Source organism: Stegodyphus dumicola, chromosome 7, assembly GCF_044657685.1.
Source record: "Stegodyphus dumicola isolate Sdum_Otavi_A_Nest chromosome 7, ASM4465768v1".
In the NCBI taxonomy this organism is placed as follows: Eukaryota; Metazoa; Arthropoda; class Arachnida; order Araneae; family Eresidae; genus Stegodyphus; species Stegodyphus dumicola.
The window spans coordinates 30,043,660-30,065,333 of record NC_140774.1 but is presented as its reverse complement, the minus strand read 5'-3'; the positions used below and the strand labels follow the sequence as shown (position 1 = coordinate 30,065,333).

General features: G+C 35.2%; 1 protein-coding gene across 1 annotated transcript in view; it reads left to right on the top strand.

Annotated features, from left to right (window-relative positions):
* The window catches only part of LOC118200864 (carboxypeptidase B-like), a 63,014-nt gene that overhangs the window by 2,395 nt on the left and 38,945 nt on the right, over positions 1-21,674 (top strand). The window contains exons 2-3 of the mRNA XM_085820039.1: positions 12,792-12,876; positions 18,132-18,268. Coding sequence (XP_085676165.1) covers positions 12,792-12,876; positions 18,132-18,268 — 222 coding nt within the window. The remainder of the gene's footprint in view (positions 1-12,791; positions 12,877-18,131; positions 18,269-21,674) is intronic.

Here is a 21,674-nt window from a genome sequence, read left to right as displayed (position 1 = left end):
GTATTTGAATTTCGCATCCTGATTTTGGAGTGAACTCATATCTTGAGAATGCATCTAAAGCTTTCTCTTAGAATACATACCGCTAGATCATACTGCTACTACATCACATTGGAAGCTGTAGTTTCATAAAGCGAAGCGCTCTTTTGTAATACTGTAATGTATAAACATGTCAGTAGTGAAAAACAAGTCGTCTTGATACACTGCTTGAGCTGGTTCCAATGAAAGTAGTTAGTCAAAGTCAAATTCTTCGATTTATTTGCTTTAATGGTCGTTTTAATTGCAAGATATATCCTGGCTGAAAATCAGTGCTTTTTTTTATTTGTTTGGGAGTGGCCGATTATATTAAGACGTTGACTTCTGGAAGTTTGACACGCCTTCAGTCACAGGCAGACGGGCTAAATGCATAGATAGTTTTCGAGTTTTTCTCCACGTGTAAAGTAATATGTGTAATGCAAGCAATGTAACGTGTAAAGTAATATGTGTAATGTGTCCTCAGTTCTCCACGAAAGTATCCCTTCCTTGACCTAGATATCCCTTGTGTACTCTAATAGCTTAGCCTAATCTTTCATCTATTTGGAGAAATTTCAGGGCTAATGATTTTATTACAGAAATTTTCAGTACTAAAATTAATTTCTTGATATCGGTGATTTTTTTTTAAGATGGATTACCGTTGCTGCGATTTTGAGTAACTTCGCTACATTTTAGTTGATCTTGAAATATATTGTTGGTTTTACTGGGAATTATCTTTGGCTGTCTTGGGGAACACTTTCTCTGTTCAGAGTGCTTTGAAGGCATCGCTTTCCTTTGGATATTTTGGACAAATTTTATAGCTGGAAACACGTTCACCTGCACAGAGGTCTCATAAAGCGAAGTATGGTGGGTTTATCTTTTTTTTTTTTTTCTAATTAGCAATTAAACGTCTTATGATTTTTAGTATTTCAGGCATCTTTCTTTATTAAGAAAGGCAGCTTGAATGTGTCCATATCTCTGAGATTTGAAACATTAAGTTTGCCTTGATTTAGGTTTAAAACTCTAAACAGGAATTTGTACCGAGAACGTGTTAGAGAGAACAGGGAAAATCGCTTTTTTTTTTTTTTTTTTTTTTGTCCATGCTAATGCCACGAAGGATACTGGCAACTTGATAATTTTATCATCTTTTCATGTCTTAAATTGTTTTACTTGAAAACTTGTATTCTACTCGTCGATCGATCGCACCGTACGACTCGAAGTTAGCCGTGCGTGCCATTTAACTAAACGCATTCACTCATTTTTTATTTCTGTGCAGTAACATAACACTTTGGCACTTATATCAGCTTATATTTCCTTGATGATTTTATTTTTTGGTACAAAGAATTTTTTGGCGGCAAAACAATTTTAATGACATTTCGGTAATCCTACCAAACTCTTGAATGACAGCTATAGCTTCTGATTTCGTTCGCAGCAAATTTATAAGCTATAACTTAATTGTTACATCATCTGTTTAATCCTTATCTGCCAAAGGAAAGAGAAAAGAAAAACAGTAAACGAAATGTATGTTCTACTGAATAATCAGACTATAGGCTGTACATGATTGTCGCCGGGAATGCCCCCTTTTACAGCGCTTCCCCGCCGAAAGTCCTCTCGAGCGGTTTGTGGTAGGGAAAAGGGATGGGAGACCGTCGTACCGTCACCACCTTCCTCCGGGAAGCTCTTCATCAAAACTGAGGGCAGAACTGAGCTACACCGTACTGCCACTTTCGTGGGCTTGGGCTAATGTTACTGTAAGACAAGTGAGGAGCTAAGTAACAGCAACAGCAGGTACTTGATAGACAGCAGGTCGATTGAGAAAAACTGGTAAATGTCGTCCACCATTACAAGTCAGAGATCAAACGGACAATGAACTGGAAATTTGCCTGGATGTGGCGGTTTAGTGGGCGAACTGGATGACGGTTTTTTCATATATCCGATTTCTGCTAGAAAGTTCTCTGCAAGAATATATCTCTTTCTCTCCTGAATTTTTCCATAGTTGAAAAGTCAAATTAAATCCTTTATCAGCAATTCTGTTTCTTTTGATGCTCTCATATCCAAGCTTCAAATTCCTCAGATAATGATTTATCAATCATGATGCATTTTTTATCTTCCTCTGTTTCATCAATTATTAAAAAAAATGCATGCTGGAAACATCTGTTTATTGTCTTCTGATACGTTGTTTCGGGATGATTGCTTCATCACTGCGTACGTTAGATACGTCGAACGGATTCCCGCACCGTTACGTTTGAAACCACAAACATGGAGACTTAAAAATCTATCGAGACGTTAGTGAAGAGGTAAGAGGAACCCAGGGTGCCCTGGGGGTCTCAATTAGTCAAAGCTCATCAGCTGCAGAAAGGTATAATCGTTGGACACTAGTAGTTCGACCCGGTTTCAAATTCTGGCGAGTGGGTTGGCTGTATTTGAGTTCTTGCGGCTTTTCCTGTTTGTGATATGAATCTCATCCGGTTTCTTTTAAAAAGTCTTTCACAGAGACTTTTTCTCCCTTAAGCAGATAGCCCTCCTACGCTTTCCCATATAACCCAAGTAATCTAACCTAATCTGATACAACCTTTGGTCAAAACTGCGATAAAGTTTTAACAGATAGACCGAGTGTTCTTTGTCTAAATTAAATAATCTAATAGAATAAACCTTACCAGCGGCCGAGCGTTGAAAGCCATTTAACACTGGTAGTTTGGTCTGGGGCTCGAGTCTCGACGAACGAGCTGGCTGCATGGGCATTTTCGTGTTTTTTCCCATGTGTAACGTAGCTACGGGCTACTAACTTTGAGTCCTCCGCGGGGTAGCCTTTATGTGTAGGGCTAAATGGCGGAGCATGTAATAAATACATAAAATAATTCAGTTATAAGATGCAGCATATCATGAAGATTAATAGTCTTCCCTATTTTAATTCTTTGATTATTAATAGATCTATTATTATTAGCTTTTAGAAAGTTTAAGAATCGATCAATAGATACAAGAAGCTTCCTTTTTTCTGTCCCAATGGTGGGCCCACAGCCGACTTCGTCTTGGCCACTACTAAGGCCAGAAGTGATCGTCACTTTATTATAGAGGCACGTAAAAGGTGGGCCACCTTTGACTCCTATGAAGGGGACGGACAGTGACAGCCATGCCTTCTTCGGGATTCGAACCCAGGCCCTTTGGTATCGCAGTCGGTTGCCCTAACCACTGTACCGACTGGACGGCGATACAAGAAGCTTAAGATCGGTAACTTTGAGCAAGGCTAAATTCAGTAACTAAAGTAAACTAAAGTTATTATTCAGCCAAAAGCGTAAGTTTCAGCTCTTGGTGGAAGACAGTTCTAGCTAATAAATTAACTGAGTTTCAGTATATGGAAATAAACAGTATGGAGTTGTTATAAATCTAAAACTTGATGAGCATCATTTCTCTGTTTAATAATTTGTCTAGTAATTGTTACTGTTCCATACTTTGAAATGTGTTCAGCATTTAAGCTTTATTACACTAATGTATGTTAGAAATTCCTTTTCGCCATATAGGGTTTATGTTTGTTTAATCAATCGTGACAAGGCGCCAGAATAAAGAGAGGGATGCTTTGGTGAAGGATGCTCTAACGGAAACTGTGTCGTATTCATGTTACATAGGAGAGAAAACATTTGTAATAAGCAGACTTAGATCCACTCGACATTAAACTATCCTTAATTGTAATGTTATCATAAATAAAAACGATGAAATTAATAATTAATATTAATTTAATTACAAAACTAGTAAATAAACCTGCTTTAATTATACATATTATTGCCTTTATTTATGAACCAATGAAATATATTTAGTATTAAATTATTTTAAACTTAACTAATCAATGTGCATAAGATATTGCTTAGTAGTTTATTAATAAAATCATATTAATATAAATAATACTTGGATATGTCAGAATATTATCTTCTCTTTTTACCACCTCTGCAATTTTTTTCTTTCTCCTCTTAAATTACACACAGAAATTCAGAAAACATGCGTATTATCTAAGCCAAGGAGAAATGCTTCGTGCAATGTCTGCCATAAAAGTGTCAGCACCTTTAGAAAGGCCAACTTTTGACTTGAATAGAGCAACTTTCACACAGGTACTAGCACCACCATGTCTGGATATCGTTGTAATATCCAGAAACGATTGCAATTTATTCTTCTAACATATAAATCAGAAAATAATATAAATCACGACGTGAATTATACAAAATAATTTCACTTATACAACGGCACTGTTATAAAGGTAGTTTCATTTTTGCACAATAGTTCTGGTGTCCATACGAGAAACATTGCACTAAGCAGTCAACATCGTCAATGAAGAACTGTGCTTTCGCTTAACGCTGCCAGCAACTTCAAGCTAACCATATAATAAAGAGAAATATACATTCAAGTTTTGGGTACTTGCGTAATTAATTGCTTGTGGAAGTGGTAATAGAAGTGGCTAAATTTTAAGAATGTGCCAAAGTCTGACAAGCACGCGCATAAGCATTCTTCCGGCAACCTTGCTCATAACAATCCTTCAATCAACGCCGCCATTTTCGTATTTGTTCTTTCTTGTTGTTTTCCAAGTTCCAATGGTTTTTATAAACAAATCATAATATTTTTTGCCTAAGTTTTAAAACATGAGCTTGTGAAATTTGCTAGTAATGGAAGAAACCGGTACAATTTCTGAAAGAATAAGGAGTTTTGCTGAAACTTTTCTAAACAGAACAACGAGAAATGCGTTTCCTCGATAACCGCTGTTGCTGAGTATTACACGAAGCCGGAGTCTCCGGAATTTTTTAAAGCTAAAACAGATCCCTGTGTGTTCCAAGAAAAGAATAGCACCAAAAAAAAAAAAAAAAAAAAAAAAAAAAATTCCAGAAAGATTTGAAGAAGAATGTGTTTTATTTTTTTAATGTATCATGCAGTCCTTATTTAATAATTAAAATTTGTGTTTTAAATTCCTTAAAATATACTTTCTTTTTATGTGTTGATAACGTTTACCGACTTACAATGAATATCGATAGTTTGGGAATCTGTAAAAAAAGTCACGAAAATCACCATCTTGCACCCGATAACAAACTTTTTCATCTGTTAAAAAGTCACCAAACAGCGCCAAGACAGTTGCGTTAATACATAAGTACCCAAGTTTGCTTGAATTACACGCAGAGGCGTATTCATGAGGTCTTGAAAGTCACTGTTGCCATGCTTTCTAAGTGGCCATTCACATTGGAGTTTATCTGAGCTAATGAAGTCGGTTCCACTTGTTGATTATCTTCGCTATACGTGAAGTTTAGATTTTTCAAGTGAAGAAAAACCGTGGAGCAGCATCTGCTGTTGCAGATGTCTCTATTAGTTCTGATAAGCCTTAATGTGAGCACCTCTTAAGGACCCTCCTAAAGATAAGTTTTGTTAAAATGACAATTATACAGCATTGTAACATGAAAGGGCTCCAACAGTTCAGCTGAAGTACGCATAAATCCGACACAGATTATATGAGTAAATTTTAGGGTTTCAATACCGATAAAATGGGTATTTTCGTGATTTTGTACATGTATACGAGCTGAGCCTCACCAGTGGCCGAGTTTGTCCTAGAAACTACCAGTTTCTCTTCCACCTGTTTTTCATAGAAAGTCCGGCCTTTAGGCAGCCCTCGTGGCTTTGCTTATTCAGATAATCAACCATACAGGAACTTAGACAATCTTCCACGAAGAATTCTCCTCGTAAATGGCAAAGGGGTGAAACCCGTTGGTTATTGGTACTTCGGTTCGAATTCTAGCCTAGGCGAACGAGCTGGTGCATGTGTTTCTTTCTTAGTTTTTCCCTTGCGTAGTATGAATACGAAATGGTTTCCTCTACGAAGACATCCCTTCCTTTGGTAGATAGCTCTCGCGTTCTTTGCCATCTCTAAAGAAACATCCACGAAGATTTCTCTGTTAGGCAGGTAGCCTTCATGTAATTTTCCTTAAAAAAATAAGTAAATAAATAAACGCGCACAAGTTCAAAATGCTTGAATAATTGCATGGACTGCGAAGATTTAAAAACAACCCCCTAGATTAAAAAAATTGAGAACACGAAAATGCTGTTCACGACACATTTCAGTGAAATATTTTAGGCAAAATCATAGGAAAAAGGGGATGTGAACTTCGCAAAGCATTTTTGTTTCTGTACGCATAATAATTTCACCTTGTTGAAGTCACGCTGTTGAAGAACATAGCTCATTTAATGGCAATTATTGCAGTGCTGGAATTCGATTCTCAGAAATGCTACTGGAAATATTACTTTAAATCTAACATAAAAATAGCAGCATAATTACTCAAAAAAAAACGCTTTTGCGTAACTTATGGCTTAAGTGTTACACTGAACAAATATGCAATTACGACTGAGATGTTGTGCAACTAGGCTGCTTCGCATAATGTCATGCCAGATTTTTACGAAATTAAGCGTTTTTTTTACGCCGGTACAGGCAGCCTTACGCAAGTAAAAAGATTTCGAAGCCATGATTCAATTTTTATCCCGCGCGTAATAAAAAAATCAAAGTACACTAAAATTGTGTAACATGTTCGGTAGTGAAGGTTTTGGTATTGTAATTAAGATTACCCGACACATATTTAATACTTTTAAAGGATTTTTCCCCTTGTACGTTCTCGTGGTACAGTGGGTAAAAAAAGTATTGGCAATTGCCTATAATTGATCATCTTAGCTAACAAAAGAAATGCTTGATAATTTTAGCTGGAACATAATGAACACAGGAGGCAATAAAGACACAAAACTAATGAAACGGTTGTTTTAATATGCCTTTTGCACAAAATATACAACAAAAACGTAAATTTGCATGTCAAAAAAGTATTAGCATGACAATACAGCAAAATGTAGGGACAAAATTTACTACTTTGCATTTATACCTTTTGTATCTATGACAGCTTGTAATCTATTTCTCATAGAGAAAACCAAAGTCCTCGCTGTGTAAAAAATCCTGCTGGGAATTTTGTGTCATTCTTGCAGGAGTATACGCTTAAGTTCATCTTCCTACACGAAATTTTATGTTTCCTGACTTCTAGGTCCAAGTTGTGCCATAAATTTTCAATTGAGTTTATGTCAGGCGATGTCTTTAACTGGCGAGAAGCGTTATAGAGTAACTATTGCCAGATGAGGTTCACTGTATCCTTAGCCTCATTGTCCTGTTGAAACACAAATGATGTTCCTAAGCCAAAGTTTTGAGGCACTGAATTTCATGTTATGGCGCAATATGTCAATGTACATGCGTGCTGTCACAATACCATCAATGAAGCACAGGCTACCAATTCCGTTAATAATACACTGAACAAATATGCAATTACGACTGAGATGTTGTGCAACTAGGCTTGATTCAGACCAAAACTACGACGTTCCTCCAACATGTTTCACAGTCGGTTTGAAATGTTGTTTTTTCCACTTCGGTGATAGGCTTTTTCCACACATATTGTCGTCCATCACTCTCGAAAATGTTAAACTTCGATTCGTCGGACAAATAACAGTTAACCAAAATTCTTCTGATACATTAAAATGAGATTTTGCAAAATATAATCCCTTTCTCCTGTTTATTTCTGAAATGAATGGTTTCTTTCTAGCTGACCTTCCATAATAACTTCCTCCATGTCAGACATTTCGCATAGTTTGTACACTAAAAGTTTTAAGAGAAGTATTAGCAACATCTTTGGTCAACTGGGGTAGCAATTATTTTAGAGTTTCTCTTAACCTCTTTAATAATGCCACGCTTTCCCTTGCAGAAAATATTCAAGGCCATCGACTTCTAATCTTATTTTCTCTCGATTCTGTCTCTTTGAACTTTTTTATAACACTCCTAACAGTAAACAAACTTATCTTCAGCTGTATTTCTATAGCACGATAAGTTAAACCCTCATTTCTGAGCTGAATAATCATGTTTTAACATTAACATCCAACCCCTTCGACTTTAAAGCCATTTTATCACAGTATTAGGAAAATAACGTTTTAAAGGTTTTGAAGTAACACTGCAGACTTTATACTAATAAGGTTTCTTATCAGTCTAAACACGCAACCTCAACATAACAAAATTTGCATGGCAGTTAGAACTTTGCTAATATTTTTTATGTGCAATTTTACGTTTTTGTTGTATATTTTGTGTAGAAGACATATTAAATTGAAAGTTTCATTAGGATTTGTGTGTTTATTACCTCCTGTGTTTGTAATGTCCAGCTAAAATTGTCAATCATTTCCTTTGTTAGGTAATATGATCAATTAGAGGCAATTGCCAGTACTTTTTTTACCCTCTGTATATGTGGTTTGCACGTTCGGCTGGAACTTGGAAGACCCCGAACTGGACAGAGTTGAGTTTTCAGGTTCGAAATATTTGATAATATCTAGTGAACTAAAATGTGGTGGTCAATAAATCATCACCGCCTGGATTTGGTCGACTGGCTGTTGTGTTTCATCTCAATCGCATTTTAACCGGAGAACAATATAAGAAATTACCTAATTCACGATCACTGTCGTGATGTAAAGTAGTTAGCACTTCCAGCTGATTTAATGGTCTCTTCACACTGACTTTCATATATCCGAGTTTCCCTGTGAAGACTCCGCCTTGCATTTATGATCCCAGTTAAAAAAAAAAAAAAAAAAAAAAAAAAAAAACAAAACAAAAAACGATCGTATTATAGCAGGTTTAAACTGCTAGTAATTTTTAGCCTCATGTTCGGTTTATTTTTAATCGAAGAAGATATTCTCAGCCCTAAAACTCTAATTCTCTTGATAGTATGATTTATACTACATTAAATAGAGGTACTTGCGTATTATCGCAACCACCTTAGTAGAAGACACCAAATTTTCTGAAGTCGCCAAACTATGGCAGCACTGCGCATAACAGTTTTTTAGGTAACCATATCCATTATAAGCTGCAATGCCAAAAATTCACCGAATAACTTTTTTCTTCTGTAAAAAACTCCAAACGACGCCAAGGTCGTTGCGTTAATACATAAGTACCGAAATATATTTGTTTCACTTACTAAAACGGCTTGATATGAGTGTGAAAGCTGTGTCTGAAGTCATATAGATTTGAATTTGGTAGGCGAAATTAAAGTTACATTCTGGTAAATGCCAATTATTTGGATTGTCGAATTTTTGAGTATCTTCAAATAAAATTTAGTCCTTTTTGTTTTTCTATTCTTGTGTCATTCTAAAATTCTAAATATGTTTTTTTTTTCCCTTAAATAAATAATCCAATGCAATGTCTATAAAAGTTCTCATATACGAATGTCTGGTACTGAAGTTTTTAAGCAGAATAAAGGTTTCGAAAGTTTATCAATAGCTTTTTGGAAATGTGCAGTCCCTCAGATTTCTCGGAAGTCATTCAGTTCATCTGAATTCAGTTTAAATAAATGGAATGTCATGATTCTTTTAAATTTCTATAGCATACTGTATTTATTTGCATGTTTTTACCACCCTAATTTTTGATTTAAGTCGAGATAAATTACAAATATATTCCTTTTTTTTTGAGGGGGGGTTCATTGTTTTGTTCTTTTGAGAGAAATTACTAAAGTAAGAACTTTACGAATTAAAATGCATATAGAAACACATGTACTAATTTAAGTACCTACTGCAGTGGTAGCCACACAAAATACAAACCACGAAGAACAAGAGCTATCAAAGCCCAAGTATATTAGTGAAATAACATACAAGGGTTAATTGATTAAAATTATACATCTCCTTTAGAATCGAATTAAAATTACATTCTCTTTCAAACACGTAGAAATTAGTATTATATAGCCATCATGGCTAGCAATAACTGTGGCATGCTTCCGCCCTGATAGAAGAGGCTTTGGAAGTATGCTTAAGATATGTCAATTCGATACTGTTCCCACGTGTTGATAGGTGATCTGACGTAGCCATGGAGGTAGGAAAGGGAGGAGGGGCCATTCCGCGCTAGAAGTGAAGCACTGCTTTGAAGCTTGGGTCACCAGACAGGGTGTTCTTTGTTTACATTCAGAAGCTCGCTTGACAAGATTCTGATAGTATTTCGACACACGACAGTTCCACAGAAATCGAAAAAGGGACACTCTCGCATGAAAGAAACATTCATAGTGTAATGGATAATAGCAATTTGTATAGTTTACTGACATTTACGCAAAAATCACATCTTGGTTATTTTTCGATAACTAACAACAGCGATTTTGATTATGAATTTGTTTTATAAAATTCGAAGCTGTTGCACTACAAAAATATAGATTTTAAGAAAATTGCTAAAAGAGATCTGCCAAAATTTATTTTCTAGAAGATTTGAAAAGTTTGAAACTTGATGGCTAAATGTAAATATAAAATTATGTATGTTAAAATATTTGTAATTAGGCACATAGGTCAGATTAAGTTTTTATTAAATAGAGTAATGCATGCAAGGGCTATCTGCCTAAAGAGAGAGATGCCATCGTGGAGGAATTTTGAAGAAAAACTGACCTTTGAGTGGATATTAAAAATAATATTTATAATTTTCATTCAAATTATATTCATATATATCTTTTATGTAAAACTTTCGGGTGTATGCTAAATTAGTGTAAATTACTTTACACGAAAAATATAGTGAATGCACAGAAATTAAAGATTTGCACATGCCAGAAATGAAAAATAGGAAATATGTATGGGTATTTATGCATCTGCTTGCAAAAAGCATGTATCCGCCTTTGACAAAATACTTAAATATTGATTAAATTATTTATAAATGTATTTGAAATGAAGAATTTATTCACTTATAAACAACTGTGAAAGTACTGTGAAGAAATCTAATTATTAAATGTATCTAATTTATAAATGATTATAAATGTTATCTAAATATATAATAACCTTAATATTGAATTGTAAACATAAATTGAAATCCTGTTGACAAATACGTTATAAAACTATTTAAGCAAGAATTGTTCGTATTGGAAAGCAATCTGTTAAAAGGTATTGTAAAGCAAATGCTATGAGATGCGCACTTAAGAACGTAATAAAGAGTTTTGGAATATGTATTGTTGAAATGAAGGGTAAAAAAAAAAAGTCTGATAAGTATAATTAAAAGAATTATTCCCTTTACATTTTATAATAACTCAGTTACAAGTTTTAAATAATACTTTAAAAAAAACTTATTTTATTCCCTTTTAGAAATGTTCAGAGAAAGTCAAATACTATTTAATACCTATTTAATTACTAGGAATTAGCGAAATACTTATTTAAAGTATTTCGCTAATTCCTAATAATTCTCTAATTTAAAATGAACCGAATAGAGCATTAATTATAAATTGACTTACATTTTTCGATTTAAAAGAAGCCAAAAAATCATGTCATATTTAAGAAAGTATTTTAGGAAGAAGCTCTATAAATAGAAAAGAAATAATGCATAATTTTAATATTAATAATACAATAAACTTTGATCTTAATTTTTGTACCTTAACCGAATAAAATCGAATTGCCTTAATTTTTTTTTCTAATGTAATTAACGAAAACTTGTGAAAATATTTCATTCAAATTAAACCATTCTGAGAAAACTGTCCTGTGAAAAGTATAGCATTTAATTCCGTTCAGAATGAAATTTTGTTTAAAAATATGTTGTTTTCACATACTTAGGACTCTGAAGTGTTGTAGAAAAAGAAAATATATACATTTATATGTATATTTGCGACGTAATTACAAAATATTTACACCCGAACGCGTCAAATCCCATAGAACTCAATGGTAAATGACCCAATGTTTTGGTCACCACGTAGGGATCGCCGGTGCTTCAGAGCAGGGTACGGAGAAACTTGTTTAGGGCGACTCCTTCTTACTTCCTACCTCCATGGACGTAGCTGCCAGCGATGTAATGCTAGACCACTTGTTGGCCAATAATCCATCAGACGCGTTGAGAGGGCAACATATCATGTGAATAGCCGGGCTAAGGAAGTAATGCGATCTTGGTGGTAGTGAAGAAGAATTATTTTATGTTGCACTGTTTTGCTGAAATTTGGCCGCAAGTAAGCCTTGAAGGCACGGGAAAGACATCAGGCTCCAAAATTTTAAAGATGTAATGGTGGCTATTGAGTATATTGGGAATGCGTATCGGGGCAGGTGTGAAACCTAATGGCACCCTAAATCATAACTCTTAGTGACAGATTGTTATGGCAATACATAATGTAACGGTCATGATGTCTCTTTAAGATGTCTCCAAATATTGATACAATCATCATGGCAGAATCAACTTTCATGTGAAAAGGTAATGTCATGCTATTCGTTTGGACATATTCGACGTTCGAAGCAACACTGCAGCCATATACGCCAGTGGTGCAGAGCCAATGGTATTTCCAGTAATAGGCGCCCTGCAAAAATTCTCATCCTCTGCAGACAGTGTCGAATGGTACGTGTTGACTTCAGTTATTGTTTTACATACCCTAATTAGTGCTTTTAGAGTTCTTAACTGTGCTGTACCTCTCTTAGTAATGTTTTAAAATGCAGCCCTCTTTGCCATGTACACAACATGCCTATCCTCTCGTTCGGTGGCATGGGAAGGCTAGAGCAATCATTCCCGCTAATTAGTCTATCTGTCTTGTACCCACCGAATCTATATTCACATTACTGTGGCCTGATTTCGTCTGACACGAGGTTTTAAACTTCTTTTCCTTTATTATCATAATCATCATTCTTTAAATACCCAACTAAAAACCTTGAAAGATAAAGAATAGTTTTATATACCTTTTTCTTTAATATAATTTCCTAACCATACAAAAGAGGAAGTACTACTCATAAAGCTAAATTGTATAATTTATATTTCTCAGGTATGCTGTACTCCGAATGGTCCCTATGGATGAAATGCAACTGGAATTGCTGAAGGCACTAAAAGAGATGGATGAAAAATATGAGGTAATAGGAATAAATTGTACTCTGTTCCCCTTAACTATAAAGTGATCTTCAAGAAAATATTTATGAGAATATACGAGGTAATCAGAATAAATTGTGATCTATTCAATAGATAAATAAGATAGATATAAAGATGAAAAGATATAAAGTGATTTGTTAAGGAAATATTATGAGAATGAATGAAAAACATCGTTAATGATAATATTCTTTTAGTAATGCTTTAAAACTCTGTTCCTGGAAAATCTCAAAGAGTGAAAGATATTTGGAAAATGTCTCATGATAAAAGAAAATACGATATTGTTCTTTAGATTAAATGCATCCAAATTTTGAGACAGTGATTAGATAAAGTATTTTATTACGCATAAGAACATTCAAATAATAAGAAGCGTTTCGACTTTAGCTCGCCATCTTTAAAGTAAAATCTGTCTTATATACTCTTAAAAATGCTATTAAACAGCAGAGGAAAAATTATTATATAAAAATAAAGGAAAAAATATAGGATAATTAACTAAAATTTGAACAGAACACTAAGAATTAATACTTAAAGTTTCAAAGTAAAAATGTTAAAAACTACGAGCATTTAGTAAGAAATTAGAATATCAGAGTGAAAGGCGCCACTGGATCGACAGCTTCTACTAACACAGGATCGAAATGGCAGCTCAAATTACAGGTTTCGACCCTATGCTGATGTCCTTCCAGCGCGGAATTTGCCGAATGGTTACTTATTTATAGGAACTTATAAATAAGTAACCACTCAGCAAATTCTATCAGCGCTGATGTCCATCGTATACAAGTACACTAAAAATTTATAATTTACTTGTCATAACTAAAGACAACACGGCATTCATCATCTATGGCAGAACAAGGGGGGAAACTCAAAGATAGCAACAAGCGCATTCTCGCACTCTTCAACCAACTATGTAACGTGCAAGAATCATTCAAAGCGATGATGCTTAACAAGCCCAGTTACATCATAAGAACAGGCCCGTTCCTGACGAATATTCAACAAATAACCCTCACGCAGGCGGCAAAACTAACAGGCGATAAAGTCTTGTAAAGTGGAAGTTACTTGTGCAAGGACAAATATATTATCCAACGATTTTTTTTGTCCAAAACTCGGTAAAAAAGGCCTTTTTTTGTACAAAGGCCAAAATAAATTATTAAATTATATAAAGCGCCCAAAAGAAACCTACACGCAGGCATTCAAACCCCCAGGAACGGGCCTGCGTACGAAGAAAACTTACCTCCGAAATTAACTGGAAAAAAATCAAGGTCTTAAATAAACTGAAATTTCTTAGAATTACTAAAGACAAAAAAACTCAACTGGATAGAACATCTTCAAGACATCAGAACTAAAGCTTAAAAAATAGCCAACTCCAAAAACAAATAAGGGGCTATGTTTGGGACTTAAATCCTCATATTCATAAGCTATTGTTCAACATAGTAATAGTGAATATTATTAATTACTGAGCTGTTATCTGGACTGTTCCCATAACAAAGAAGTAACACCTCCGTACCATTCAATGATATTTTCCTCTTCTATAACAATACTCTTTCTGCACCACTTTCTAATGCTATACTGTGCTGTACCCTGAATACCATTATTATATCTTCTATTAGAGTTAGAATCAAAACATTACAGCATAGAAATCAAGCTTGCTTAAACGGACTAATATGATCTGAATAGCACTCTGTACACACAAGCACTCTGTACTCCCGACACCATGCAAATTCTCTAAACATCAAAATCTGCTAAAGGCGCTATAAATATCAATGCAGATAGATCGAAAATAGATGAAAATGTCGGAACAGCTTGTATTTCTACACAAACGAAAAACTAAAAATACACTGGAAAAGATGCCTGGGCTCAGAAAATGTAATTTTCCAAGCATAAATTTTAGCTATTAAAAATACTATAGAAGCTACAATTAATAATAACGCAGTTGCCATCTGTTGCGAATTGTGCCAGATTATATGCTCTTTCCAAAATTCATAAAAGTGGTATTCCTTTCCTCCCTATTGTATCAAATTTAGGTACTGCCTCGTATCCATTAGCTAAATATTCAGTTTCTAGATTTTCAACTCTATTAGACAATAACATTTACACCATAAAAATTTCAATAGAGTTTGTAAAAAAGCTTAAAAACATTTCTCCTAGAAATTTACTCATGGTTACTTTTGATGTAAAATCATTATTCACCAATGTTCCAATGGAGGGTGCATTAAGATGTCTAGAAACCAGACTTCGCGAATTTCATTTCTCTTGCATCGAAATTGATGAGCTAATTTCTTTCACTCAACTCTGTTTGAAACAAACACATTTTGTTTTCCAAAATAAATATTACAAGCAAACTGAGGGATTAGCCATGGGAAGCCTACTCGGTCCCATCCTGGCTGATTACATGCATTATTATGAATCAAAATTGTTTGAAACTTTAAACTTCCCAATATGGGTCTCCTACGTAGACTATACTTTTACCCTGTTTGAAGGTAATAAAGATCATTTAAAGGTCTTTCAATAATAAATTCTATTGATCCTGCTATTCAGTTAACTTTTGAACTTGATACTTGCAATCCTCTTCCGTTTCTAGACATTCTGGTCTCACATAACACATCCAACTTCAGTTCTACGGTTTACCGTAAACCTTCATCTGTTTGCCTTCCACCACACTTTAAATCATGTCATCCCACTAAACAAAAGTTAGCTTCTTTTTATTCCTATGTTTTCCGTGCTCTTCAAGTTGGCTCCTCCAAACTATCCCTTGATGAAGAACTAAATTATTTAAAAGCAATAGCTGTTGACAGGGGCTTTTCATCCAACATTATTAATCAAGCAGTTAAAAAATTTTCATCTCAACACACTAAAAGGAGTTTTTTTTAGGACATTATAAAAATTCTGTAGTCATTCCCTTCTTTCCATCAATTAGCTATAAAGTCGCACATATTTTGCAGAAATTTAACTTTCGGGTCCTTTATTCTCCCATCAATAAAATTCCGAGTTCCATACTCAAGGACCCCATTCCGGATATGAATTCTTGGGGTATTTAAAGGATTCCTTGCCAGTGTAGCTTAATTTACATTGGCCAACTTAAGAGAGCCTTAAAATTTCGCGTCAAGGAACATGAGGCGTACGTTAGAAAAAAGGAAACGCAGAAGTCTTCTGTTGCCCAACATTGTGGGTTCGAAAATCACACTTTCAATTTTTCTGCTGCCAAAATTATTCAAAAAACATCTTTCATTGGAGAACTGGATTTTTCTAGAGGCATTTCACATTCAAAAAATCTTTTTGTTATAGTTGACGATCCCAGTTCCAATCCATCTTTGCCTTCGGCCTTTAAAGAAATTATGTTTTAGTTCTGGTTTCATCAACAGATGGTGCCACTAGCTTATTTTCTGTCCAGGCTTTCTTATCTTATCTGATCATTATATCCTATCGCCCACCAGCGGCCGAGCGGTAAAGTCGCTGAACACTGGTAGTTCGGTCCGAGGTTCAAATACCGCGAACGGGCTGGCTGCATGGGCGTTTTCGTGGTTTTTCCCATGTGTAACGTGTATACGAGCCAGTTTCCCTTAGAAAGTCCTCCACGAAGGCATCCCTCCCCTTAGGCAGATAGCCCTCGTGTGCTTTGCCATAATTAAATACACACATTATATCCTATCTCGTTCATTTGCGCTTTTGCAGCTGACGATGGTGGTTCGGTAAAACCACCATCGAAACTAGTCCTGTGAAAATTTGAAAATATAACGCTGATTTTTGTTATTTGACTTCTGAATTAATAAAGCAGTTAGTTCACCATCCACTCGATTCTTCACTACATACAATATCAATAGAAATCTTCCACACATCACAAGAAATTATCTCATCCAAGAGAAAAAGACAAATTAAAATTTCACTTGATTGGATGAAATCACATGCAGAGAATGCCAGAAACGAAAACTCCAGAATACCAGAAACTCTCTTGTTAAAGACGCAGCTGTTACATTCATTTCCGAAGTTACAAACATAAAATCACCAAAGTCATATCTAAAGTATTCTCTAAAATAAATCCAATTTGGCAGAAAGAATGGAACTTCGTACCCCAAGGCTGAACAAAACATATGAATTAATGTAATAAACTAGATACGTTGTCTCTCATTAATACCTGTTAATTTATATCTGGACGCGGCCATTTCCCCTCCTATTACTATGAGAAAAATATATCTTCCTCGTACATTTGTGCTTATAACTGAAGGGCGTACCAGAGCACTACCTTTTCTTATGTCCATTAATACAAATACATAACACTATTAGACTAACTATTAATGGAATCAAGTTCCGAAGATATATTAGAAACACTTAAGAAATTTCATAATAAAATCAATATTGTTAAATACCTTTCGGGGGAATAAGGCCAAGATATTTGTGAAGAATAACTATTACGAAGCATGTCTTCATATTAGAACACATGCGCTTCTACTTGCATGAAAATATTTTGAGAAAATCGCACGGAACCTATGTTGGATGCTTCACGGAATCAGTAGCATCAGAAACAGTACTTGTATCATCATGTTGGTAAAGTCCTATGTCTCATATGCTCATTCCTATCAAGCGTATGCACTGCCCTCCTATACACTGCCGATTCTACACGTCAGTGCTATGACAGTGCCAGCGCTACGCACTGTCGATCGTATGTCTATGACAACTCTTGTGGAAGTGATAAAATACGCATATATATTATTTACTTTTTACCCATTACTGTATTACTAGTTGAAGAATCCATCATTGTGCGAGCGTTACGCAGAGTGAAGAAGCTTCATTTAAGGGGATGGGGGTTTAAATCTCGAGTAGACAGCGATTTTCCTCTTTTTTGAACTTTATACTTCCAGCGTGAAAACACATTTTCATCATCAGGTCGTTTCGATTGTGATAAAAGTTTTCCAAACATAAGATCTATGCTTATTAAGTTTATTTTAATAAACAAAGAATGGCGCAATATATAAACATTTATTGATGATACTTCGAAAACAAGACCAACACGTTTACCAGTGGCCAATAAGCAACGCTGGAGCACTTTTTTTTTTTTTCAGAAAATTGTTTGCTCTTTCTGTCTTTATAATAAAAAAAATCCGACAAAAGTGCTACTAAGAAGAGTTTCTTGATGAAATGATGAAAAAAGTACAGAACAAGCAAATCAGATGTTCTGCATAAGTTTCTATCTTAAGCTAGATAATTTAAACCTTTCTAATTTACATACAAAAGCCAATTTAATTTTTTTTAGCTAGATTTCTGGAAGGAACCCAGTTCTATCAACCAGGCAGTGGATGTGATGATTCCCCCTGCAAATATTCCTCTCATCGAGCAGTTTTTGATGACTCATAGAATCCCGAGAACAGTTCTCATAAATGACGTGGAGAGGTAAACATCGCTTTCTTAGTTCATTTTCCTCTTAAAAGTTTCCTTTAAAATAATTTCCTATTAATGAAACTATAATTCTTTAAAGCGTACTTCATCTTTAAAATGTAACATATTGGTCCATAATTTTTGGTGTAATAATCCATTTACAACAATCGTAATAAGTAGATAACATCACTGATTTCTGTATAGACACTACAATAGTTCGGAGGTTAAATAATTTCCCGTTTTTATGTTATTAAGCTTTCCATTGCTGAGTTGTTTATTACGACAAAGTGCATGCTGAACTGAATGAGCTTCAACTTTTGATGCTAAGTATTTCTAAAATAGTTTAGAAACTTAAATTGCAAAAGCTAACAAAATCATTTATTTACTTTTAGCATTTTACATCATTAACATTATTCTTCGTAAGTTAATAATCTCATAAATCTGTAGCGGTTAAAAGTATAACTAATTTTTTAACAACTGCGTAATAAAAGAAAACAAGGCTGACATTCGAAGAAATAGGGTTAAAAATAACTCAGGGTTATATAAGGTATTCCACAAGACCTTCCTCATATGCAATATATTCCTCATATAGACCAAGTAAATAACGTTTGCTGTCGAATGTATATGAGTTATTGAACGTATATGAGTATGAACGTATTGAATGATTATACGCAAACACATGTAGTTTCATAGCCCTTAATGAAGGATTTTTCTTAAATCATGTATGGGTGCATAGCCCATGAGGAAAAATTTACCGAAACTCTCATAATTCACACTTATAAAAGGTTTTAGAAAGTACGTCTATAAAAAGCTTTTAATTCTATTTCACATTCAGACTTCCATTTTACGTGCATTTATTTACTTGAAGTCCCCTCCGACACCTAAATTATTAAGGTAACAATATCCTGAAAATTATTTCTCGCTATTATCAATGTGTTGAGATAGTCTGAATACTAGTGGGTTTTAGTTGTTCTTGCATATTCGTGTTTTCGCTTTTCCTGCGTTTTTCCTCCACAGATAAACAAACAAACAAAAAAAAGCATATATTTATTTATTATTCCGGAATGATGTATGAAGCCTTGCCACTATGGCTCGAAGGTCACTGCTCTCATTAAAGGGTTAAAACAAATAAATGATAAGGGTAACCAAGCATTTTTGTTCATTTCATAATCAATCAATATTCTGCGAATTTCTTCGATTCTATGATGAGCCATTTTTTACAATGCAAACATCACTAAAATCGTGCTGCGTCTTAAATTCAGTTTCATCTTATTTTGACAGGTGTTTCTAAATTGCTAATTTGAATAATTAATAATTAATTTTTCTTATGACTAACTTAAATTGTAGATATTCTACTGCTGTTTGTAAATCAAAGTTGATTGCTTAGAAAATTACTAAAAAATTTGTTACATTTATACTAGGCTTTTATTTCAAATACTTTATTTGCCTAGACTATTTTTCCCTCTGGTATTGGAATTAAAAGCTGCATCTGAGAACTGAATAAATACCGTAAATGTGGTTATCGTCATAACTTAAAACTCAAACGAAAGCCTTCCGCTTCTATTGCTGATTCGTATTTTTATAACCTTTTTTTTTCTTACTATAGATCTATAACCGATTTTTTGTATGGAGCAACGAATTAATAATTTTCGCAGTGTTAAAGTATGGGTGATATGTTTCATTCGATAGAAATATATGTACACTCATGAAATGAAGTCCCGTGCAAGATGGGGGAGAATCGAAATTTACTGAAAAGCAGATTGCAGAATTTAATCATTTCGCTATCTGATCGGAAATCGCGTTTGTCAGAATTATTTGAGACGATTTTCAAAAATATTTCACTACGGTTCTTTCATTGCATTATCGCGTTTCAAACATTTACTTTTTCACTCCTCAACGTAAGTACCTTCCGTTTGTCGCAACAAACCAGTTATACCAGAACGTAGTGGTGTCAAGCTGTATGAACATACACTGCTGGACATTAAAATTGCAACACCAGGAAGGACTGATTTGACGAACGTCAAAATCACATGAAAGGAAGAAGAGGTTGGAATATGCAAATGATAAGTATTTCAGCCCATTAGGACGGCACAGGAAACGACATCTGAAGCACTGTATAAAAGGAAATTTGTGTAGTGGATTTCCCATTCGGAAAGCGCTTTGTAAAGTAGGATTTTTCTGAGAATATCCTATTATGTTTCGAATAATAATGCTTACCAGCAAGTATCGGAATGCAATAGAGGCAGGATCGTTACCAGCAAGTATCGGAATGCAATAGAGGCAGGATCGTTGCCTATCGAGAGTGTGGATTATCGATTCGTGATATCGCCCGTCGCACTGGTCGACATCCAACCACTGCCATGCGAATATGGAATTAATGGGTTGCTGAGGGTCATATTGAACTGCATGCAAGATTCAACTCTCTCCTATTACAACCGCCCGAGAGGACAGACATATTGTGACGTCAACCCTGCAAAACTGTACAACCACATCACGGATCATTAGTCAGGAAATGAGTATGTTTGTAGCACGCCTAGTATCCTCTCGTGCGGTGCGTCGACGTTTGCAGCCGCGTGGACTATCAACACCCATGATGACCAATATTTCAGCTTTCCTTGACAATGCAGCATAGAGAGAGGGACGGCGATTTTGGTGCTCCGAACGACAAAGCTGGATACAGGAGTGGTAAAACGTCGTCTTTTCAGACGAGTCCGGGTATTTCGTACAGTATTCTGATGGCCGTATACGTGTCTGGAGACTCCGAGGATACCGCACATCGCCTGCTTGCACTCAATATCGGTATAGGGACTCTGCACATGGTGTAATGTTTTGGGCAGCCAATTGGGTGCACGACACACATATCTCTAGTTCGTATCGACGGTAATTTGAATATAGATCGGTACATTTTTGACATCTTGCGTCCAATGGTTGTGCCCTATCTTCGAGGCCTGTCAAACGCAATCTTTCAAAAGATAGTGCACAATATTAAAACTGTAAGTTCGATCCGGGGATCGAATCCCGGCAAACGGGTTAGCTGCATGAGCATTTTCGTGGTTTCCTCTATGTGTAAAGTGCATATGAGCCAGTTTTGCTTAGAAACTCATCCACGAAGCATTTCTTCCCTTGGGCAGATAACCCTTCAGTGCTTTGCTATAATTAAATAGGCCAAACCAAACGACGCAGCCTCCTCTATGCAGTAATTCTTTGAAATTTGGTTTCCTGTGGACGCACGGAGGACATGAGAGAGATGAAAAATGGTCGCATTTCTGTTACGTCACCGCTAAAAAGGACAAATATAGGCTTTTTCTCTAAGGATCCGGTATCTTTAAACTATTCTAATGAGTTGCATATGACTGTGGTAGTTACATTCAGGCCTCTAGCAATTTGACTTGAGACTACTCTGCTTCCATTCTGCTGACCA